This window comes from Alosa sapidissima, chromosome 10 (genome assembly GCF_018492685.1).
Source record: "Alosa sapidissima isolate fAloSap1 chromosome 10, fAloSap1.pri, whole genome shotgun sequence".
In the NCBI taxonomy this organism is placed as follows: Eukaryota; Metazoa; Chordata; class Actinopteri; order Clupeiformes; family Clupeidae; genus Alosa; species Alosa sapidissima.
This window is the reverse complement of record NC_055966.1, coordinates 7,675,144-7,699,818: the sequence shown is the minus strand read 5'-3', so window position 1 is coordinate 7,699,818 and position 24,675 is coordinate 7,675,144. Positions and strand designations below refer to the sequence as shown.

Sequence of the window (24,675 nt, the reverse complement as noted above, 5' to 3'; positions counted from 1 at the left end):
GATCAGGAAATGTTTGTATATTTATACAGGAACTGTTTATGTGTATTCACTTCACACACCAGACACTGCACGGACCACAGGAGAACACAAAACAGCAGCAGGCGATGTAATTGCTCAGCAGTGTCTTTTTATTCTCAGCTCTGTTAAATGCTTGTCGTTCAGTGCTCTTGCATTTAAAAGCTAGCGAGTCCTTTTTGCTTCGTCTTTGAGTTACTTACACGTTGACTTAAGCCCAGTCCCTTGCCAAATGCACCGGTCTGCACACATCCCACCTGGTAACTTATTCAAAACACATCACTGGGCTCCACTAAGTGCTAAAGCAAGGGCCAGCTTTTTCCCCCAACCCTGCATGGGGGGGGGCACCATGAAGGATTGAGAAATCGCTAGCCATTAGTGACTACACACACAACCCAGCAGGAGTGTGAAAGCTTGGGATCAGACAGAATGCTCTAAAACTGCAAACTGCACATTAATTAATACAAAATAAATTAAAAAAAAACTGCACATTAAAGGGCTACACTGTGACGTGTTGTAAAGGTGTCATCACAGTAGATACTTTAGCACTTGATACATCATTAAATGATCAGTACCATGTATATCTAACTCAAGCAAATGTCAATACAACATGCACTTCGATAAAGTTAGGAACTGGCAGATTGTAGAGGTCAAGGCCAGGGTGGGTAGGCTTTAGAGTGCCAGGGTTGGCATCAGTAACAAGTACTGTGTGTTTATGTAAGAAGTAGTATTGCCAATTACAGTACATACTTAACTGCATTAACGACACTTCAAGTGATATGGTACCGATGACTCTTAACTAGTACTCCCACTGGCTGGTTGAATTGTTGGGTTAAATCACCTTATCCAGACAATTAAAATAGAAAACTCCGGAACACTGTTCCTGCCTGATCCCGGATTGCACACCTCTGTAAACATTGTATGTATACAACCGATGCATGCTTAGCAACAAGGAACCCATATATAAGGAGCCAATGGCAATGTTTCATTCATGTCTTGGTAGACTCACACATGCTGAATGTGTTAATCCACAACACCATCCCACACTACAGCCAGTGCTTTTGACAGAGACGGCAAACGTTCTTGCATATAGCCAGCATTTGTATACATCCTTAACAATTTCCTTTGAGTATAGTATCATAACAATCATATCACAACATCATGTGTAGAGCATTCACTTTTCTTCTTTATTTTTTATGTGATTTATTGAACACACTTTGGTGATTTTTCAAAAGAATTTACTTATTGTTTTGAGAACATTATGAAGATGTGATATGACGAGTAGTTCTGTATTGCATTTATAGAAGCAGGTTGTCTAAGCTGGTTTCGTTTGTTCGTTGTGCGCTTACTGCATGTTTATATCTACGACTTTGTGCAAAGTTGAAAACTGACAGTGACAGATTGAGAAGACATTCAATTCTATGTTTTGAGAAGCTTATTGGAGAAGTTTGGCATTCTTCATGTTGCAGTCAAACAATAAGTTAACTCCTTTTATATAAATAAACATATTCTCATCACAAACACGCCAAAATTAATGAGCACACGCCAACATGCTTACAATATATGGCCACCCCTCTCTCTCTCACACACACACACACACACACACATATATAGTAAATACAGAAAAAGAGAAAAAAGCCTTAAATCTTTTCTTTTGCTATCATAAGAAGAATGCTTTCATCCCATCAATACTGCCTGGAGCAACTGCAACAATTCAATTCCTAGGGCTGTAAGAAGATTTCATTCATGAACAGAATAGGAATTATGGCGAACATCTATTCAATTACAATATCAGACTCTAGTCCTTTTAGTCCCTCTAGTTATCATCCAATTATCACATTTTATTCATTTTGGGGGCAGATTAAAGGTTGTATCAGCGATGGCGGGGGTAACGTCACTTCTGTTGACGTTTAAACAAAACAGAGAGCTAGCTTGCCTTGCTACTCCCTCCCCCTCCCTCCCATGCAATTGAAACTCTCCTGAAAGCACATCTCGTCGGTTATTGGTTGGAACACTTAATTTTGCCTTTGAGTGGTTGTGTGCAGATCTCAGAGCCTAGGCTGCCTACAGAGACACGTTTTTTTTACGGCCTGCTTATGGGGCGGGCAGCTAGCGGATCGTTAGGAAAGATTAGATAAATGTGATCATTTATGTTTGGGCCTTTTTTAGGCCTGCAATCACTGATACAATCTTTAAACTGAACTTCAACAGTATTAAGCTCCAGACAGCATTATGGTTAACATGTCTCAACATTCAGGTGTCATCCATGAAAGCATTTCAGCAACATTTCCTCATAAACAAACATGATCTCCGTGTGGCAATATACGCACAAGAGGAAATGGACCTATTTTACAATAGTAACAGTAGCATCATAAGAAAAAGTCAACATAAAAAATGCAAAACAAAATCAGTGTTTTTACCTCATAATAAAATGAAAAGACATTACACAACCTCAAATGAAAACCTGTACAACATAACTAAACATCATGATCTCATAGGCTTTGGCTGTTAAAGAACTACCCATCAGTGTGGCAGTTTCATTAAAAGCTGCTGCTTCCTTTTCGTCTTTGCTTTGTTTTGCACGGCTGTGCTTTAAGCTTCAAAATAGATTAGGAATATAGGAACTGAGCACCATAGAGAGGTTGGTTTTCATAGCAGATAGTAGTGTGACATCCTTTGTGACCTCTGTAACCTGTAGATTTTGGCACGCGAGAAACAATCTATTCCTGTGAGTTGAAGTACTGTATGGGTTTCTCACAGACAACAGCCATTCATCAAGGTGAGAAAGAAAAAAAGAAAAAAGAAATATAAAATTGAACTGAATTGATTTTTTCCCTTTCCTGAGCAAAATCACTTTCTTCTATGGCATATTTCCTATTAAGCTTTTTTCATCCAGTTACTCATAGAAACTGGATGCATCATGGACGGTCCTGTGACTGTTGGTAACTACGCACGTTCCTTGTTGATAGTCAGAGACCATACCTAGTAAGCGTACTGGGACTCAGACAACTTGTGTTATCTCAAAACTAATCTAAATCAGATAAAACACACAGCAAGCCTCCCACTTCAAGGATCCTAAAAAAACATCTGAAGCATCAGCATGAGGACCTCTTTCTGTGCCTCTGTCCCTATATTTCAAGTGCACATTCATGTTTTTTATTCATATGAATTCCTTACCATAACTATTTATTGTGTACACCTGAAAAAACTGAATGTATGGAGGGAATAAGGGCACAAACTAACCACTAGCTCACACAATTCATTAATTTATGTAGGCCTTAACAGAAAAATTCAAGCACTTACCAGGACTTGTGAGTAAGGGTTCAGATATTGCACAAGCCCTGGGTTTAACAGATGTGGCATGTAGGAGCCATCCTACAGTACAAAGTCTGTCATTAAGCATGTGTCCAAAATATTTGGACAGAATAGAAATCTGCTGATAGCCTAGCCTGGCTCAACTCGAGCCCATTTCTCACCAGCTGAGATTTAGCTGGGGTTACGGTATACGCACCAGACACCAGACAACTGAGGCCAATGATGGGAACTTCCTCTCAGTGACACCCTGGACAGACCACAGCCTCTGCATCAGTGTTAACACCAGGCCACAGATAGATGATCTCAACCCAGTGCAGCCCTCGTTCCCATGCCCTTGGGCAAACAACACCACTCTCTGTGTCATCCTTGAATTTCCCCTTGGGGATCAATAAAGTATCTATCTATCTATCCATCTATCTATCTATCTATCCATCTATCTATCTATCTATCCATCTATCTATCTATCTATCTATCCATCTATCTATCTATCTATCTATCCATCCATCTATCTATCTATCTATCCATCTATCTCCAGCCTCGCCGTGCCTCTTCATAAAGCATGTGTACATGCCCTATACAGCGTTACAACACACACAATCCCACACACAGACACAGAGAGTGAGCGAAAGGCCCCAGTGACCTTACCAAAGGTCCGCATAGCTATTTACAGGTAGTAGCTATGTATATTTTACATTATATATACAGCATATATATACACACACACACCTATATATATATATTATATACATGCACAAGGTGTGATCCAGTGACATATGTAATGAGATGCCTGTGATGTACTGGACACCATGTGATTATTGGATAATGAGGTGCTTCTAAGTTGAATTGTAGCTGAATGTCAAAGCTTGTATAACATTTCTGTTGGTTATTGCGTCAGACAACTATGAGCCTGAGATGTATGATGTTATTATTGTTAAATGAAACCTATATGTGCTTTAAGTGATGTGGGCAGAATGAGGTCTCTAAGGTTAAGGGCTTGGATTGCTTTTCAACTCATCAACATTTTTTGTCAAAGCTTGTAAATGACAAGCTTTTGACAGCATTACATTACATACATACATACATTACAAATATGAACCTTTATGCTGAGAGGAATCATCCATGTTTTCAGCAACATCTCCAGTCTTTCAATGATGCATTTTCAAAATGAAAATAATTTGTGGTTTCCACTAAGAAAATATAACTGTTGATTTATGATGGTCACTAGCATTCCTAGCCATTGTCATTGTCACTTGTGTGCAAAATGTGAGCATGGGACCATACAGTCAACCAGCAGGGGGCAGTCTCTGCTTAGATGCTATATGGTATGGACATACTACATATGCACTCCAATATCATCATGAATCAAAAATATAAATCAAATTAGTTCCACAATCAAGATGTTACTATTCATACATATATTTGATTCCACTAAATAATAAACAGAGTTACCTGCCCTTCAAAAGCTCAGTGTAAGGAAATTCCTCCTATGCAAAAGTGGTATGTATGTGGCACCCACTGGAAGACAAGCCCGAGTGGCATGAGAATGATGCTAATGACAGGGCATGGGCTGAGGGGTGGTGGAAGTCTTGTCTTCTTCTCTTCTGCACACTGGGCGACCTCGTCTACTATCTACTGGAAGCCTCGACGGGTGGAGCCACCGCCCTTTCCGCATCCTCAGTGCCCTCGTCCACGTGGCCTCCAGCGACTCCAGGGACTGGAGAGGGGGATTTACTGAGACAGCAGAGAAAGAGAGAGAGAGAGAGAGAGAGAGAGGGGGAGGGGGGAAGTGAATCAGGGAGAAATGATGGGAGTGCAGACAGCAGGAGTAGGGTGAGAGAGGGAAGGAAAGGAGAGAGAGAGAGAGGAGTGAAGCAGAAAGGGAGAGGGAGGAGGGAGGAGAGAGAGAAGCACAGAGAAAGGGGGAGGAGGGAGGTGGGCATTGGAGAGAGAGGAGAGAGATAGTCAGCGCCAGCAGACATTAATGGATTGCAGAACAGCATTGGCACGACACATCGCAGAGAAACACATCAAATTCCCTTTGACAAGCTCACCAGAGAAAAGAAGACAAATGGATACGGTGTGTATGTATGACAGAGAAGCAAAGACTCCAAGGGGTTGAACAGCAGAGAAAAGAGGGGAAATACAGAATAAAGAAATAGAAAGAAAACAAGACTGAAAGGAGGCAACGGTCAGTGAAAGCCCAAAAGGAGGACACTGAGACAGAGGAGAGAGCAATGACCAAGAGATAAAGTAGCAGAGACTAACGGCTCCCACACACAGTTGCATGCATTGCAGTGCTGGAGATGCATCCCGTTCACTTTACATGGGCTTACGTCATCCGTTGCCGAACTGAATTGTGGGTCTGCGTTGCTCCCGTCGCTCGCGTTGAGAAGTTCAACTTTTGCCGCACCGACGGACGGCACCAGGCAATCAAATTACGAACAAGCGAACAACAGACGGCACCAGCCAATCAAATTACGCTTTTACCTTAAGTCATCTGCATAGCTACCGTCGGGAACACCCACTGGCATGCGTTGACGGAACGCAACTGTGTGTGGGACAGGGTTGTGCAAAATTCCAGAATTGAATTCCAGAATTGAACTGGCTCTTAAATTCCAATTCAATTCTTGAATTTCACTTGCATTTCAATTGAGGTAGCAAACAGGAAGCAGAATTGCAATTCGAATTTTGCACAACCCTGGTGTGGGAGCCGTAACAAGGAGAGAAAGAGGTGCACAGAGACATAGAGACAATACAGGGAGATATAAGAGACAGACAAACAAGGAGAGAGAGAGAGGGGGGGGGGCAAAATGAGAGAGGTATAAAGATAGACAAAGACAAAATCTGGGAAACAGAGAGAGAGAGAGATACACTGATAGACGATAGACAGGTAGAGAGATAGACAGAGAGAAAGGGGGAAACAGATAGACATTCAGGGAAAGAGAGACTGGAATACAGAGAGAGAGAGAGTAGACCGAAGAGAGAGAGTAGACAGAAGAGAGAGAGTAGACAGAAGAGAGTAGACCGAAGAGAGAGAGTAGACAGAAGAGAGAGAGAGAGAGAGAGAGCGAGAGAGAGAGAGAGAGTAGACAGAAGAGAGAGAGAGCGAGAGAGAGAGAGAGAGAGCGAGAGAGAGAGAGAGAGAGAGAGAGAGAGAGAGAGAGAGAGAGAGAGAGAGAGAGAGTAGGTACCTGTCTCCAGATTGGGTGATGAGCCTCCTGCAGGTCTCCATCTGCACGTCCAGTCCCCGCTTCATGCTGCACATCTCCATGTACTCATGCAGGTGCCTGTTCATGTCCGACTTAGCCGTGGCCAACTCCAACTGGACACCACGAGAGGGGCGAGAGGAGAGAGGAGAGAGGAGAGGGGAGAGTGGAGAGAGGAGAGAGGAGAAAGGAGAGGGGAGAGAGGAGAGGGGAGAGTTTAAGGCTCACATACGCTCCCTTTCATATGAAAATAATTATGTCCATTTGAGACGCTGCTCCATTTTGTCTGTATCTGTAAGTTTCCAGAAAATAGACAAAATGAGGATGAAATGAATGCAGAATACGGAGTGAAGGCTTTGCTCGTATCCATATCCGTATTTAGCATAAACGAGCCTATGGATAACACTCACGCATCCATTGTACTATGGAGGGTTCTGGTTCCTGTCTAAGTAAGTCATGGATGGTGATGCTGATGCACATAGAACAAGACAAACAAACAGTTAACACACAAAACTGGACAAATGAGAGTTCAGGCATATAACTAGAGTAAGTACAGCAACAAAAGGGACAGGGATAACCAGACATACCTGGAACACAAGAATACACAGAAAGACACATGTGCTGCACAGACACTCACAAAAAGAAAGAGAGAGAGAGAGAGAGAGAGAGAGAGAGAGAGAGAGGGAGAGAGAGAGAGAGAGAGAGAGAAAGTTGCCACAGTGTCCCACCTCAATCTGGTCTATGGTCTCCTGATACTCCTTCTCTCTGGATTTGAACAGGCACTCAGTGTCCTTAATCACCTTCTCCAAACACTCCTCCTGCTGTGGCAGACAGACAGAAGACTCACAAACACACTCGCAGGCAGCTACTAAGGCACACTAATCCAAAAAACAAAAACTACCTAAACAAAGTGTCAAACCAAACCAACTGATGCAGACTATCACAGGTGTGTGTGTGTGTTTGTTTGTGTGTGTGTGTGTGTGTGTGTGTGTGTGTGTGTGCGCAACAGACTATATACATAGAAAAGTATATACATAGAAAAGCGCAGTCATGACTCTGCCCAGTATCAAATTAACACAGATGGTCTGAGGTCATATAGTAAAACATAGGAAGTGATAATGTGTGATGAAAGTGTGATCAATGTGAATTCTATGAGCTCTTTCAGTATGAGGTGATGTTTGTGGCTGTGGTACAGGACACATAATATGCCTGTGCTTTTCCTTATTAGATTTCAGGGCTGGAATAAAAAAAGAATCCCAAACCAGGAGAGACAAGATTACACTTTGTAAGATAGATAGATAGATAGATAGATAGATACTTTATTGATCCTCAAGGGGAAATTCAAGGGTCTCAGTAGCATACAGACATAACACACAACATGCACTTTTGTTTCCACCAAAACCCTGTTTTGGCCAGCGAGTGTGTGTGACCAAGTGTCTCTTTATTTCCCCGAGACTCTCAAGGGCATATGTTAATCTGCCATTCAGGCCCACGTTGTTTATGTTATTAATAGACAATTGAATAGAGTGTGCTCTTTGGCTTAAAGGCGAGGCTAGTGAGTGAGGTTGAGCTGGAGATGGTGTGAGATGGAGAGATGCAAAAGAAAAAAGAGAGAGGGAGAGAGAGAGAAAGTGCAGAGAGAGAGAGGTAAAGAGTACAGAGTGTACTCTGCTGCTGACGTGAGCTCTCAGGAGGGTAGAGGCATGAAGCTGCTTTTGACAGGGATTTTTGTTTTTGTTTTGTCCTGACAATCGCCATCTTAACAACCCTTTAATGGTTTTCCTTAATCTCAGCAGGACTTCAGTAAAGCCACATAAAAGCCCTGGATAATCAGGAGGGATACAAAGCTGTAGGACCTGGATTTGTGCTTCACCTCCTCCACAAATCAGCAATACACAGAGCAGGGGAGGATCTAAGCACTGTATAAGCTGTCAACTTGCACACAACACAGACTGATAGTGCGATTATCCAGAAGACACAGCCCATGAAGCAACCATATTGACCAGATAATGGCTCTAATGGCTGAAACATGTAGAACTGTTTTTCATGAGCTGTTTACAGCCAATGAACAACTGGTTGGTGACAGCTGCAAAACGCGCTGCATGTTGTACCAGGGATCTGTAAAGGCCTTCACAGTACAACATGCACTGCCAGGAGTCAAAAACTGTTAAACACAACAACATGACTATGACCATGAACAGCAGGAATCAACATCAACATAAACAGCAAAACATCATTTTGCAGTATGTTTGTACAAAACTGAGGGCACATCACTGAGAACATTTAGCGCAGCCACATGGCTCTCTTCCATTAACTTGCATCATAGTGCAAAGTGGTGCCAAGTGAGTTCACAACCGGCTCAATATTAGCTGGTTTGTATGCTAACTTCAGTGGATATCTGGCCAACACAGAGAGCGTAGGCGTTCTCGGCATTATGTCAAAACGGTTGTTTCTTCATATTCTGTTGATATTTCTGTCTTTTTTTAAAAGTTTTAACAAAAAAAAACCTCCACATAGCATTCTTTTAAGATTTAATGCATTCACATGATATTCAGTGGGTCACATGACATACACAACTGACAATACTGGATGTGCGTACCTCCCCCTGTGGGTGTGTTTCAGCAGGCAAGGTGCATCCTGGGAAATCCTCCCACAGGAGAAGAGTCTCTTCTGTCTCCTCCCAGGCCAGACTGTCACAGTCATCTTCAAACTCACACTCCCTCCTGGTAAACACACACAAACAAACTGTTGTGACACTGTGGTTGACACATATGCAACCTACAGACCACAAGACCATGTTGCAATATTCACACAGGAAATCACGCCAGCTCACAATTCAAAAATGGGAAATTTACAGTCGATTGCATGATCAGGCTACTTACAGTTGACACAACATTCTCTGCATTTCCTCATTTATCTGATTGGCTGAAGCACTACAGATGTCATCGTCCTTTGCTCCACCCCCATCACTATCTGAGGTGCTCATTGGCTCATCCGTCTCACTGCCACTGACTGGCTGAGGGGCTTGTTTCCGAGCGCGACAGTTGATGGCAGACTGAGTGCTGGGCACCTGATTAAATGTTGGAAAAGCACCAGGCACAATATTAAAAACAATACAATTCCATGTAGATATTTCAAATTTGGGCTGCTCAGCTAAATTATGGCAATAATAACAACCATGATTATTTTGGTCAATATTTAGATCACAATTATTTAACACAATGTCTCAATGATTTGGAATCATCATTCATTTTCTAAACTTTTAAACATTAACAGTAGTTTCAATAAAAATAACAATAAAAATACATGTAAAAAGGATCATGTATACAACAGTTACCGCTGTAAAGCAAAGGGATATGCTGGATTTATAACAAGTTAAAAACAAGAGCATTGTTGCAAAATGGAAAGCAGCTTTGTTATATTTTCAATTATGTTATTTTCATAATTATTAGAAGTCATAATTGACGATTAATCGATTCATTATTTTAAATCTACCAATGTGTTGGAAAAGCAACCTCATCAAGGGAAAAAAACACAACTGCTGATTACCTGATATAATATAAAAAAAAAAAAATGCAAAATTAACTTATAAAGGGCACTACTTTTGGTCAAGGTCAGATGACACTCAAAATGGACATCACAGGACAAACTAAAATAGACAAAATGGACATCACAGCATGATGCCAAACTGCAGGCCCCACCTGACACAGACAGTCGGCCCAGCGATGTGTGCAGCGTGCGGACTCAGTACCTGAAACATGCCCGTCATGTCCTCACAGTTCCTCTGCTGGGCCACATCGCACAAACGAGCTGTGATGTCGATGCGTCGGCAGATGTCCATGTCCACCTTCATCGCCTTTTCCTGGATCTTGCTCTCCAAGTCGGACAGATTCTAAAACAGAGACAAACAGACTTAAAGGTGAGGTCCATGATTCCAGTACAATACCCTGTTTGTCAAATTCAGTGACTCGATTTTCACGGTTGTCTATCCTGTTTTATTTTGTGTGTTCAGTGCATGTGCTTAAAAATGTGGCCATTTAAAGATCTGTCCATTTAAACAGAATGGCATCTTGACTCTACGTATGTATGAGTGCAGATGTAAATGTTAGGAAACACACACACTATACATGTATGAGTGCAGATATAAATGTTAGGAAACACACACACTATACATGTATGAGTGCAGATATAAATGTTAGGAAACACACACACTATATATGTATGAGTGCAGATGTAAATGTGGGAAAAGACTGCAGTATGTATACAGCAGTAGTGTGTGCACAAGCAGTGAAAGAAAAAGTAAAACTTCAAAATAAAGAGCAGTATGCTGATTTTTTATTTGTTTTCAATAACACACATATGAAAGATTAAGTCCAAAAAGTCAAGCCAGAAGGGAGATTAAATATTAATAATATTGTAAACAAACAATTTAGATCCTGTGAAAAGTCACAGAGATAAAGATGTGAGTCTATGGGGAGAAATCCCATGTGTGTCAGCCAGTAATCGACATAAAGATTAGAGCGCTAGGCGTAAACAATTCTGGGAATTTCAACATGACCACTTGGAAAATGAGTTCAAATAAATACAATACAGAGAGCGTGCATGGTCCAAGGAGAGAGAAGGAGAGCTGAAGATGCAGGGAGACCAAATGTCTGAAAGCCGAACCAAGGACACACACACACGCACGCACGCACGCACACACGCACGCGCACGCACACACACACACACACACACACGCACACGCACACACATACACACACACACACACACACACGCGCATGTTGATGAAGGCATGTTATTGATCGGTGGGCCATACTGATGATAACAATCTAGATTAAGTTAGATGAAGATCGTACAAGGTTTTCTGTAAGGGGGAACTAATCCCACTCAAATGTGTGCATGTACATTGTTCTATACTGTCAGAATAACTATGTGTGTGGCCTTTCATGGAATCTGTATGTATATTTATTACTATTTATTTTTATAAATAGTATATATTTATTTATACACACACCACAGCCCGAACAAATGGTTCAACTATTGATTTAACCGCAAGAAGTCAAACAGGCAAATGCACGAATGCCTGATGTTCCCACTTATAAATATTGTCACACAGAGTTTTCAACAACCCATAGCATGCAAGGCAGCCAGCTGTGTCACCATCACAGTGAAGGTAATCTGCCTCGTGCAGAATATTGTTAAACATGGTGACTTGCGTTTCCCTGTGTGCTGTGAAAGCTGCGGCTGGACACAGCTGGACGCTCTGGGAGACTCACGTTGCTCATGAGGCCCTTGAAGAGGACGAGCTCGGCCTTCAGCTGCTGGACCCTGAGCGCAAGCTCGTCCTGGCACACCTCGCTCTCCTGCAGGTCCTGTGGGCAGAAGGACAAACTGCGGTCAGCACGACAGGACATTACAGTGGACATTCTACTCTATGGTGCGCACTGCGCAGATCTCATATGAGACAGCTTAATTCCAACATCTCCAGTTCTGTGCCCAATTCCACCAACTCTTTTTCAAAAAAGCTTATAAAAAGTTGAGAAGGGAAGGAGAATGAAACTCCACAGAATGATGAGTCTCCATCAGCACATGAACATGAGACTCACAGTCATGGACAGTGGCTGTCATATTACCAAATGGGCTTAACTTTGTTGGAGCAGACTGTCTATGCATACTGTAAGTAAAGTATAGCAAATTTCAGACCTGTCTGACAAAATAAAGTATTATCTTATCTTATCTTATCTTATATTTGAGAACATAAGAACACGGTAAGAATGGACATACAATACATGTTGAAAACCTGGCTCAAATGAAAACAGCTATGCGTGTCCTGTTGGCTTGTTTAACCCACTTCACAGTGTAGAGAAGTCCAAAATGATTGACTCTACATTAGCATTTGAATTGGATGAACCATTTTCAACCCATAAGATCTTTACAAAAATGGAAATATTGCTTTTATCCACACCAGCTATGATGTCAGAGTACGCTCATATCATTTAGTTTATTACAGCTCACAAAGCACAATTAAGTCTACAGTACTCTAAAGTGCTATAGATTTTGTGTTCAGCGTTTCAGCGTGAGAATCACAACAATGATTCAATTCAGATGGCATGGCAAATAGAGAGTTGCAGATTTTGTGCTGTTTGTCTTTAAAGGGATTTATATTTGCTTGCAGTAAGAGGCCATAAAAACATGAACCAATCCATAAAAACCCTCGGGCCAAAGAATCAGAATGTGGGAACTATAGGAACTAGTATAAAGTGGGAATTTTCTTTCTGGTGCTAAATTCCAGAGTTCAGCATTTTCTAGTAGTGAAAACACAGTGAGTTTGTATGACAAGAGATGATGTGTACAGTGTTTCCATGGGCTGACAGGCCGGTAGCAAATAGCAGGCGCCAGCTTCACAGCCACCTGTCATCGGAGCAGCTTCACCGATTCTCAGTTTATTGGTAATATGGAGAAATTTAAGATTGAATGGGTAAACCTCAAAATCAATCATTCCCCAAGCAACTCCCTCTTTGAACAATTATTATTAGAAGATTACTAGGAATGTATGTATTTATCTATTTACAGTGTTCCTCAGAGTCATGGAATTTCTGGAATATCATGGAATTTTAGTCTATTCCAAACATTTTCCAAACATTTTTGTGCCATGGAATTCAGGGAATTTTGTTGTAGCAATTTATCATTTTCTTGCCAAAGTACATTAATACAAATATATTTCTACGCAGAATTTGTGTATATCTGCTTATTAGCTTTACTTGCTTGAGTAGCCCAACTGTGTTTATTCAATGGCCATTTATTCACCCCCCGCTCTAAAAAAGTAAAAAGATTCTTGACGGCAACATGGGTGCTCTGAAATCATTGGGTGGTATATTACAGTATACCATTCATTATATAGGAAGTCATAGAAATTCAGGTTTTTTGTCAGGGAAAGTCAGAGAAAAGTCATGGAATTTTACATTTGAGTGGGAACCCTGTATTTATTTATTTAGGTGCCATGTACCTGTTTCTGTGTTGATAAACATAAGTGTACAGAGTTTCACTCACAACTACAGTAAAAATTACTACCACTTCCAGAAAGGATGGCATCACATTCACTAAAACTATTCGTAACTATTCATTTGGCAGTACTTCCACTACTTCAGTAAATCTTTGTATCTTTTCCAAAACAGTTTCCAATGTTTAAAACGGATTCCAAAGTTAACCTGAGCCACGGCACGCGCTGTCACCAAAGGTTGTAAACAACAAACAGACTAACATAGGATCAACACACCTTATCCACTTAACTGATTCAGCCCTGGAGCCCGGAAGTCCAAAACCTGAGTCTAAAAAAGCCTCCCCCAGCGTATTCCTTCCTGTTACATCAGGTGCGAGCATCCCTAAGCTGTTAACGTGGGGGCACTGGAGTTAATCAGATTCAAAGTAGGAACAGCTCAGGAAACTGTGCCAAGATACGAAGGAAGGACACCGCAGAGTATGCAACAGGGTGGAGGCCATTGCACCAAACAGCTTAATTACAGATTAATAAAATAGTGTCTGTGTGAATGTGTGTGCAGTGTGTGGTGTTGGTATCTGAGTTTGTTAGAGAGAGAATAATGTTTTACTCTGTACCTCTTGAAGATCACCAATTCTTTGTTGGAGGTCCACACGCATAGTGTACTCTTCTTCCCATCTGAGAACAACAACAAAACAAAAATGAAAAACAAACTCTTAGATATAGTGAGAAATTAAAACTAACAGATCTTTTCATTTAAAAATGCTGTGATTTAAAATTGAACAGAACTTTTGTTTCCAAAAGACATGTTGAAGTCTTAGATACTGGAATTATGAAGTGTTATGTTGATAGTACTCTTGTTAAAACACAAATGAAACATAAAAAAACAGTCCTGACCCTTCTAATGACAACGAATTTGCTGATGAATTGTATATGGCATGTAAATAGTCTGTGATGGCAAATAACTTTCATCATAGGTCAACACAGCAAGAACAAGTGTGTTTGTACTGTTTAGACAGCGAGAGAATGATAGAAAGAGTGCCAGAGAGAGAGAGAGAGAGAGCTTGGCCGTGGCTAGTATTAACCGAGTTAGCCAGCTAGAACCACTCTGTCGTGCTTGGCGAACATGACTTTCGAGTGCTGGAGCACAGTAGCTGCATTCAGAACTGAGCGTACAGACAGAGCACAGTCTCTTCACGGCACGCTGCACCCTTACGTAAGGCCTGTTTAACATTCAGCAAGTTGCAGCATTTCTTAAGCTCGTTAGAACGAGTTCGAGGGATGAGAGGCAGGTCAAGGCAACCCATTACTAACACTGCCGAGCTGCCAGCTCACAAGTTCACAGGGAGAGATGAATGAGTCAAGTGGAAAGAGGAGAATAAAACACATATATGGGAGAACAACAGGAGAGTAGGAAAATGAGGAAAGGGAGGAGATTGTAACATTAGAGAGCGGTACATCAAAGAGAGAGCTTTAACACTCATTTACTGAATCAATCAAACCATGGCACCATCGCCACATTGAAACACATGATACATGATAACAGTACAAACAGTCCTGTTAGACCCACATGTATCACATGCACAGATTAAAAGGAATAACATATCAAAACAACTGACCAGAGAGAGAGAGAGAGAGACAGATGAAGAAAATGAGAGACAAAGAGAGAGAGAGTGAGAGAGATGGAGAGAGAGAGAGAGAGAGAGAGAGAGAGAGTGAGAGAGAGAGAGAGATGGCGTGATGTGGAGCCACCAGCAGGTAGCGAGGGCTAGAGAATGTGCTGCAATGCAGATACAGTGTAGTAGCGACACAGTGGTGCGCACGGGAGAGGCCAAGCCAAGGGGAGGACGGCCAGTAGAGAGAGGGGGGGGGGGGGCAAACACAGCAACGATGGAATGAGAGAGGGTGGTGGGGGGGTCCCACAAACGGTTGACAAGAGAATAATGGTGTAATATGCAAAACAGAGAGATCAGAGAGAGGACACAAGAGAGACACAGAACAGGCTGAAAATGAGAGAGAGAGAGAGAGAGAGAGAGAGAGAGAGAGAGAGAGAAGAGAAGAAACAGCAGACAGGCATAGACAGAAAGAGAGGTAAATGAAATCAAACAAGAACTGCTTTCATGTAGCAGAGCAGGCCCTTAACAGCACTGTTTGTACTGGCTCATAACATGCACACCTCAGCAGGAATGCGCCTATTCATAAAGCACCTATAGGGCCTGCAGACAAACTATGATGAAAGTGTCATTGTAAAGCAGGCCTAGACCCATCACAGAGAAGGCCTGTATGTATATCACATCTGTCATTGTAAAGCAGGCCTAGACCCATCACAAAGAAGGCCTGTATGCATATAACATCCATGACTCACATCAATCATTTCAGGGATGTCAAAGATGTTTCACCTACTTCCAAGCACAAACCACCATTCCTCTTTTTCCCTTCACTGTTTCACCTCTCTCTGTACCCATACCATATGATTTTAGATAATAATATCTAATAAGATAGGATAGGATTACTTATAGGAGGACTTTGATAGGACCAAAGTCAATAAAAGTGGTTCTGTGTGTAGCTATATGATTGAGGCCAATGGTAATATGTGAACTGTCATAGCAAATGTTCATCTCTTCCCCATCAGTGTTCAGTCCTAAAGATGAATAGGCAGAAAGGGTAATGGCCTTATAATGATAATCTTCAATTCATTCACACGCCTAATATAGTTACAGGGTTACAAAAACGCTAACTCATACTATATATGACCCAGATCAGAAGTACTGTTGGTTATTTGTGATGCAACTGTGTGCAAGAGCAGGTTCAAAAGTGCAGCTGTTTATTTCTAATGATAGCATATCAATGTCAGCTGCCTGTGCCTGCGTGCCTCCCTGGCATACTCATAACCTTATGCTGTGAGGTTGGCTACTGTAATCGGGGCAACTAGTGGTAGGCCAAATAGAAAATGTCGAAATGTATCAGATATTTGAGCAGATGATCACACTGAACTAAAACTAAAGATAACTTGTGTTATAATGCGCAACTTTTTTAACAGTTCATTATAACAGTGCAGAAATGCAACTGTGACAATACAGGCCCTCTCTGTTCAAATAAAAAAATCTATTTAGCTGGGCCAATTGCTTGCTTTGTGCACTCCAAACTCGACTCCAACTAACCATTAGATTCATCGGGCTACACAGGCTAAGCTAATTCCAGTATCTGCAATGGTAGAATTTTCGGAGCTGCTTATGTCCAGCACTGCGCGAGTGGACAGCGCTCTGGGACTGAATTTGCTGCTAGTGCCGTGGCCGAGACAGATGGCAAGTTTCTGCTGAGTTCGCTGCGGCAGTGCTTTGACTGGTCTGCAAGTGCAAGGTGTTTACAGCAAGACCTATAGCCTACAAATCGATCACTGGATAGGACCTTCACAGCTGCACGTTTCTGGCAAAACCATTTCCTTACTGACTGTAGTAACACCGTTTAAATAAATGTTAAGCTAAACACATTTAGGCCTACCTGCGTTTGTACTCATCCCTCTCACGCTTCACCTTGCCCAGGACATTGTAGAGGGCCCTTATCTCTGGTGTGATGGTGTCTATCTGGACACCGACTCCATCAGGGTGGACCCATGACACACCAGGACTGGTCACCCTTGTTTCCAAGCCCGATCCAAGTTTTCGGGTATGGTTATATGACCAAATGGTGCCTGGTAGAAATCTTGGTGGAGGATTTGGCGAGGTCCCAGTGTGGGTACTGACGCTGCTGACATTTGGCGCGTTGTTGGAGTTGTTGGTATTGGCGGAGGCCTCTGTCGGAGTTGACAGGCTGATAGTGATGGTCGGATTCGCGTTCGAATTGGTATCTTGAGTGTTTAAAGTTGATGTTTCATCGTCACATTTATTAGTTTCCAGTTTGAGCACGGAGGTGAGAGGCGGTGTAAACAAACTGGTCGGGCGTTTGGCAGCATTGTTGGTGTTTAGAAAAGGGAGGGACCCGGGTCTCACTGGGATGGTCCCGACAAACCCGGTCTGTACACCAATCTCCCTGGTATGTCCCCTTCTATCGTCACCGCATCCGTTCTCTCCGCAGTTATTTTCAAGTGCTTGTTGTAATTGTTTCTCCAAAATCTTGTTACGCCTCTCTAGTTCGTGGACCTTGGCTAGAAAACATCGGAAACGCAAATTGAGGGTCTTAAGGACACTGATGTTCGATCCCAGGTCGTTTCTTAAAGCCATAGCTGCAGGGGGTTGCGCTGCTGAGCGGTGGAAGGAATTATTTAGATGCAGGTATGCCAAACCTGACTGGGAGGATGCCGTCAACTCCGGCCCAGAAAATGAGATGTTCTCTAGACCCAGCCCTGATTGCTCCCCGAGGATGATAGATGGATATGGACCACCTAGAGCAGCTTCGGGCAAAAGGCCCGATGGCGAATCCGGATGACTGGGTCCCTCTTGATTTTGTTGCTGTTGTTGTTGAAGAAGCGCGTTCCCTCCCAACAAAGGATTCATGCTACTGTACAACCTAAAGCGCTGCAGATCTGGCATGAACACTGGCTATGAGGAACAAGCGACTAAATGAAATAAAATCCAACAACAACGTAGCCACTGTAATAAACTTAACGCCCACGAGATAGCTATCATTTACATTTCATGTGGTTACATAAGCAGCCCAAGTAATAAATAGCCTTACTGGTTTGTCGTCTGAAGAACTCTGAAACCGTTCAGTACAATTAGCCCTAGGCTACTCGATTACCGTGGCTTTAAATAATACTACGCAAGCCTTGTCTTTCGCACTGACATAAAACCAAAAATAAATCAAGCGTGATTTTGCAAAGCGTTCAATATATACAGCAGATAAAGAGAATAAAGCCGCACTGTTCTATGAGCATCGACTTAATGAAATTAAAATAGACTGCTCAGCTGAACGTGCATCTGCCTTGACTGGCTGAAACGAAGAAAGCTGCAAGGGTGAATGCAGCATGTGGGATATTCCCGTAAAGACTCAAGTAGAAGGCGCATATTTATTTTAATAAGCCAATTTGGGACACTTTCTCTTTCATATAGGCTATATTTGACAAGTGTTTTAGTCAACACAGTAATCAGAAAATGTGAAAATGAAATAGTGAAAATAGTAGTGTATTTCTAATCGACACTGCCATGCCTATGTAGCCTAACCTTTACATTTACGGTAGCCCAAGCTTAATGGTTACGTCATGCTCCTCAAAAGTCTTGAAGCCAGGGTTAGGCTAATTAAATCTTTAAATCGTCTACATTAAATCTTTGAAAGGCCTACAGTAGTTTACTCGAGTCTGATTTGTCTCTTTTCATTTGTTTCCTGGGGGGAAAGAAGAGATAGATGACTTTCTTTATTGTGTAGTCTATGTTTCAAATATAAGCATATTGTTGTTTAGGTCTTATTGACATTGTGGACAAAAACACTTGCTCTTTCTTTTGCTGAAACATTTATTGTTTTGATCTTTTTCTGCTGTTGTTATACTGTCAGGCTTAAATAAAGTAAATACAGTACAATGATTTTACAGACACTTTCACTGACTTTCAACAAAAATATACAGGTTTACATTTAATATTATGCCTACTCTAAATGGAGAGTCATGGCATCATTCTATAAATCAAATCAGGACAGTTGGGAGCAACAGGACCATAGTGTCAAGGTTAACATAGACAACATGCTCTTGCTGGCTGTCATTGGATGATTGTCAATAGAAGATGTCCATATGAGCTACACAGTGTGTTAAAGGTAAAAGTCTGTCCAGTTCTAGATATAGGCTACTTATTCACCTAAATAGCCATCTAGTCAAATATGAATATGCAAATGAAACAGCTTAATGCACATAGAGCATTATCAGTGAGGAATGACAAAGTGAAAGCACGCATAAGTATGCATTCTAAATCAATTACAAATAAACAAAATTCATAAAATATACACTTCTTCATAAAGATCTTCATATAAGAATAAATATATTTTTAACAGCCATTTCCCCATACCATAATCATCACCTCAGTCTTCACAAGTTAACAGACTGCTGGAGGTGGACCCTCCCTGACCCTTCTCACTTCCTTTCTCCCCCTCTATGTTGATCTGGGTGTCCAGCGTGGCTGCGTCCAGGGAGGCCCAGTCGCTGCCTCCGCTGCCGTGCCAGGAGCTGCGGTGGCCCTTTTCACTGCCCGGATTCTGGAGCTTCTTCTTCCTGTGGTCTCCCTGATTCGGGGTGTTTGAAGAGCTCTTCCTCCAGCTGTGGCAGTAGGACAGGTTCATGCTGCTACGGTTGCCTGCAAAGAGAAACACCACACACACACACACACACACACACACACACACACACACACACACACACACACACACAAAACAAACAAAAATGATGTGGGTGCAGAGCAGTCATGAGGTCTGTGGCTGTCTCTTTCTGATATCATATCGATGCACTCGAACGATTGATGCACATCTAAGTTCACTGAACACCTTGGTATAGAAATTAAAAGATGAGCTCAGACAGATGGAGCTTAAATTTAAAATACAGCAAATTCTTGTAGCAGAAGGAGGACAAATTAAAAGAGAACAAGTTCGCCCTGTCGGGACTTATTTTCCCAATAATGACCGGCGTTCTATACATTATCCCTTACGTATTATATGTATAACTGTATATTTCTGTAGCCTACATCTCAAATGTTAGTGTGGTTGGACCGTCTTCTAAGGTGATTAGACTAGGAATAAATGATGTCTCCATTATAACTCTCTCACAAAAGTAATATATTTGTCTATAAACTAATAGATATTGTTTATATTACAAGTGTTCTGAAATATTATATTTATATATGCAAATCAGCCATTATCCATTTGCAAAATAGAAATCTGAACGTTGGATAAAGTTTTTTTTACAGAAGGAATTTGGATATCTTTTTTATCATTCAATAAATCAGAAAATACTGTAAGTAGGCCTAGTCAGATTTTTTTTGCCATGCTTTTAGGGATAAAGGGCCCGAGTAAGGCGGTGATACAGGTAGCAGGAAGCTACGCCAAAGTGGGGACTCTGAAATGGGCGAAATCGCTCCAGTGAAGTGAAACTGAATAAACCAATCACATGTAACTAGTGTTCAATTCTGATCCATCTATCTATCTTTTATTAATTAACTTCGGCCTGACTCTGCCCATTTTGTGCGTCTGACTTCGCTGTGGCCACAGTGCGCATACACTGTCGGCAAAATACACTGTTATATAAATTTGGCTACGAATGATATATTAACAAAACCTTCTGCAAAACCTTTGTACTGTAGGAATACAAAGGTACGAATAAATCTAGAAAGTTTGGCGTAGACTATGTGTGCTACTGAAGTGAAGATTTCACAGAAAAGCACAGAATATGAGGGGGAAATCTCAGTGTGTGCTATATTCCCCAGTTTCGAAAGGCTTGCTACCAACCTGTATCTGCTAGGTACGTTTCTCACTGGGCCTCTGATTGGCTTTTGTGTGTGTCAGTGGGTATGTTACCTTCAGAGTCACTCCCCTCTCTCCCTCTTCGGCTTGTCATCTCTCTGTCCAAGCCTCTCCCACAGAAAATGTAGCACACGTTTGCCCTGAACTCGTGGTTCATGATCTGGTAGATGAAGGGGTTGACCATGCAGTGCGATTTGGCGAACATAGCTGGGATCAGCGTCACCTCCGGAGGCAGGCTGGACACGGCCCGAGTGCTTTGGGGCCCCAGGACTGAACCAGGACCCACTGAAGACACCGGGTTGAAGTCCGGCCTGAAGTTGGAATGCATTGTACTGTTACTCCACATGTCCAGAGTCTCGTGGATAGTGGTGTAATTTTCCACGGAGGTCCAGTTGAGGAGCGACGGGAAAGCGAGGAAATCGGCCAGCTTGGGGGTCGCTTGCCCTGTCGGTCCAGCTTCAGCTGTCAGGATTCCTACATATTCTCCTGGTTCCTCCTTGGCTGTCAGTGCGGAGTAGAGAGAAACGATAGCGTACGGCATCCAGGCCAAGAGAAAGGATGAGCAGACCACTGCAGCGATCTGTAATGGAAGAGGTTCGTTCATCTGTTTGCATTTGTTTATAGATCACAATCATATTGCATGTAGTTATTCACATTGTTGCCATAGAGGACACCCCAAATTACACTTAAAAATTTGAACAGAAGGTTTTCTATAAGCCATTAAAACAGCTTTGACTGTTTTTAGTTCCATATACTTTATGCCCAGGGAAATCTAATTCCCTGACATTGAGATACAGTAGACGAACTTAGATAAATAGGGCATTAAGCTCAAAGTGAAAGAGGAGAGATATGGACACATGAAAAAGATCACCTTTGTGAGTCTCAATTCTTTGCTGCTGTGTGTGACAGTTGAGGATGGAATGGATGCCAAGGTACGACTAGAACGATACACCTAAAAGAATATAAACATCAGCACTGTTACTGCATTCCTGAGAAGAAATTTCACAACCCTCAAAGTAAAATTGCACAATTCTTGTACCATTTTTCAAGTTTTCAAGTTTATGCTAAATGTACTTGTTTTGTTTTTTTGCTGTATAAAATATACAGTGATGGTTCCCCCTACCCCACTCTATAGTCTCAACTGTTCCACCACCATGTCTCTCACCCAGTAGTAGTTTCCGTAGACACAATGCTTTTTGTGCCACACAAAACATTTCTCCTTACCGTCACCATGATGGCGATGTAAGAAGTGATGATGATCAAGGTGGGCACTCCGAAACAGAGGGACATTATGAGATAGATGTAGATCTTGTCATTGAGAGATGACTTCATACTCCACCTGTTGGGATATATGGGAACCACAAAGGTTTTTTTTTTTATCTTTGGGCCATGTGAGAGCAGTGTAGATGGTATGCAACCATGCAGCCCAGAGAGCAGTTGATGCTAGGGAAAACTCTGGGGCTGATTGGGCTTGGATCTCATGAAGATCAACTTTAATCCAACTGACTAAAGAACAGGTAGTGATCTACTACAATAGGGGAAGATATCCATTTTGTTGCAGTCCATCATGCACTGTGAATCTCTCTGTTCAGATTTAGGAAATCTCTTTTAATATTTGAGAGTGGTGTGTTAGGAATGGGGAGCAATTTGTATTATATGTTTAATGAGGAAACAGATCTTCTTTAAAGGGATGCTCAACCATCCTGTGTGTTTGAAGCAATTCTTCAGGTGAATTTTTGAATTTTAGAAATGTAGGGAAGGAAACAGGTGTACCACTGATTGCATAACGTACCAGTTAATTGTGCAGCTTGTGGCATATGGCTCTGGCCCATAGCTACCGAAACCAAAAACAGGAAGTAATCCCCAGAATATGGTGTAGATCCATACCAGCACAATGGACAAAGATGCATGTCTCCTTTCAACCCACTGGCCTGAGACAGAGAAAGTGGGAGACATAAAGGTACATTGACCGACCCTAACCAAAACACATCTTGCTATATAACATCACACTTTATATTTGGGTTAGTAGTTATACAGACTTCGTAATGCCAAATTGATAAGGATATGCCATCCTTTGCACATACTGTATTATTAAAATGACTTCAGTGTAAACATACAGTACAATAACAGGCTGACTGGCTGGTTCATATATGACTTTAATTACGATTCATCCACTGCTTCCCACTCTGAAATTCTATGACGCACACTGTTAACATCATGTTAACAACATGGCGTTGTCTAATCAAAAGGGCCAGTATGGCTTTGCTGATGTACAATCATTATCCATCACAGGGTTTATGATAGCATCAGTCCAGGTAATTAGAGCTTAATATCTCATAGCTCCATAATGCGTAGTCACAATCCCATTGATGGACAGATGACAGGCCCAATAATGACCCCAGTGCGTTGTGCTGTGCCATAATGACCAGGGCACAAAGACAATCTCTATCCCTATGGTGACCTTAGAATTCAGGATGGGAGATAGAAACCAAGGTAACACAGGAAGAAGGGAGAAAGCATTCATGCTACAGAAAGCAGAAAGGATTAGATGAATGGTGAATGACATTTGACCACAATTGTGAAAATTGGAGACAGGCTGACTGACAATTGAGGCCGGAAATGGTGAAGAGAAAACTTCATCACTGTTGTCTAAGGAGGACTCAAGCCCAAAGGACCTTTGCTCAAAACATAAATTGCTCCAAATGAAAAGATTTGAGTATAATTTAAAATGAGATTATCTGAAGCATTCTCTTTGCTTTGCCTCCAAAATAACACAGAAAGGGCAAGCAAATGAAAAGCATATGTTAAAAAAAAGATGTTAATTGCCATAAAAAACGAACCAACAAAGTGGTAAATGTTTTAGACTACCAGGCTTCTGGTGATTCCGTCCCATTTAAGCCTCTTACCGTACTGGATGCTGCAGATCTTGAAAGCGCGGTCTAGAGAGATAAGGCAGGTGGTGATCAGAGAGCCGATGCCAAACACAAAGCCTTGCATCCCGTAGTACAGACACCCAGTCTGACCAAACACCCAGGCATGAGACAGGCTATCACAGAGACCAAAGACAACTGCATGATTCACACATCACAATCAATTGAAGACATCTTGCAACTTTGGAATTGTTACAATCATTTAATTACAGCTGGCAGTGATGCTATTACACAGACAGATTTAAAATCCCTACATAAATGAGGTCCTTATTTATAGTAATAAAATGGTAAAACTACTACAAGGAGGCTATCTGTAAATGTAGCCTGTAAGTAGTCCTAATCATTTGTATAACATAATTCAGGACGACACAGAACCTGATGGCGGTTCCATTCCACAACGCAGAACCACGAAGGTCTGCTTTCCTCCTGATTATGTGGCCCCCTGCAGTAGCCCTCCCCTGTTCACTTTGATTTGGCCAATCAGCCATGAAGAGAATCCCTGCTGGGCATCTGATTATGAGAATCAGATGGGATGAATGTGACATGAAATGACATACTAATGTTTGTTGGGTTTTTTTTGCTGAAAGCATCCCCATATGAGGAATCCTCAGGCAGTGCCAGTATACTGTACTATATATCAGGAAAAAGCAAGAACGACTATATATGACATGTTGGAGAAAGTCTTGTGACTTGGGTGTCCTGCTGACTTATATACTTATATATTTATTTATAAATGTTCCATATGGAATATTACAATTATAGTCAGAAAATCTTAAGA

At 41.8% G+C, this 24,675-nt stretch overlaps 2 protein-coding genes and 1 long non-coding RNA gene across 5 annotated transcripts in view; 1 reads left to right on the top strand and 2 right to left on the bottom strand.

Annotated features, from left to right (window-relative positions):
- The first annotated feature begins 1,816 nt into the window (after positions 1-1,816).
- Positions 1,817-14,492, top strand: LOC121720150. Its single transcript, XR_006034464.1, has 3 exons — positions 1,817-1,903; positions 2,678-2,679; positions 14,482-14,492. It is a non-coding gene; the product is annotated as an uncharacterized LOC121720150 (long non-coding RNA).
- iffo1b (intermediate filament family orphan 1b) lies at positions 4,731-18,457 on the bottom strand. Of its 2 annotated transcripts, none has more exons than XM_042106007.1 (9): positions 17,035-18,457; positions 14,151-14,211; positions 11,813-11,908; positions 10,288-10,428; positions 9,419-9,606; positions 9,136-9,259; positions 7,265-7,357; positions 6,522-6,652; positions 4,731-5,061 (listed from the first exon to the last, which is right to left on the bottom strand). In XM_042106007.1, exons 1-9 carry the CDS (start codon positions 18,060-18,062, stop codon positions 4,956-4,958), a joined length of 1,968 nt encoding a protein of 655 aa, XP_041961941.1. In that variant the 5' UTR covers positions 18,063-18,457; the 3' UTR covers positions 4,731-4,955. The 2 variants fall into 2 exon arrangements, with proteins under 2 accessions (XP_041961941.1, XP_041961942.1); XM_042106008.1 differs by having other exon boundaries at positions 7,265-7,354.
- Positions 18,458-18,988: 531 nt separating this feature from the next.
- Positions 18,989-24,675, bottom strand: part of LOC121721437 (rhodopsin-like) — an 8,096-nt gene continuing 2,409 nt past the window's right edge. The window contains exons 4-10 of one of the 2 annotated variants that reach the window (XM_042108357.1): positions 24,273-24,407; positions 23,874-24,013; positions 22,760-22,898; positions 22,192-22,306; positions 21,839-21,919; positions 21,022-21,547; positions 18,989-19,808 (exon numbers count right to left, since the gene is read on the bottom strand). In XM_042108357.1, coding sequence (XP_041964291.1) covers positions 19,537-19,808; positions 21,022-21,547; positions 21,839-21,919; positions 22,192-22,306; positions 22,760-22,898; positions 23,874-24,013; positions 24,273-24,407 — 1,408 coding nt within the window. In that variant the 3' untranslated portion in view covers positions 18,989-19,536. The remainder of the gene's footprint in view (positions 19,809-21,021; positions 21,548-21,838; positions 21,920-22,191; positions 22,307-22,759; positions 22,899-23,873; positions 24,014-24,272; positions 24,408-24,675) is intronic. The other variant, XM_042108358.1, reaches the window with a different exon arrangement.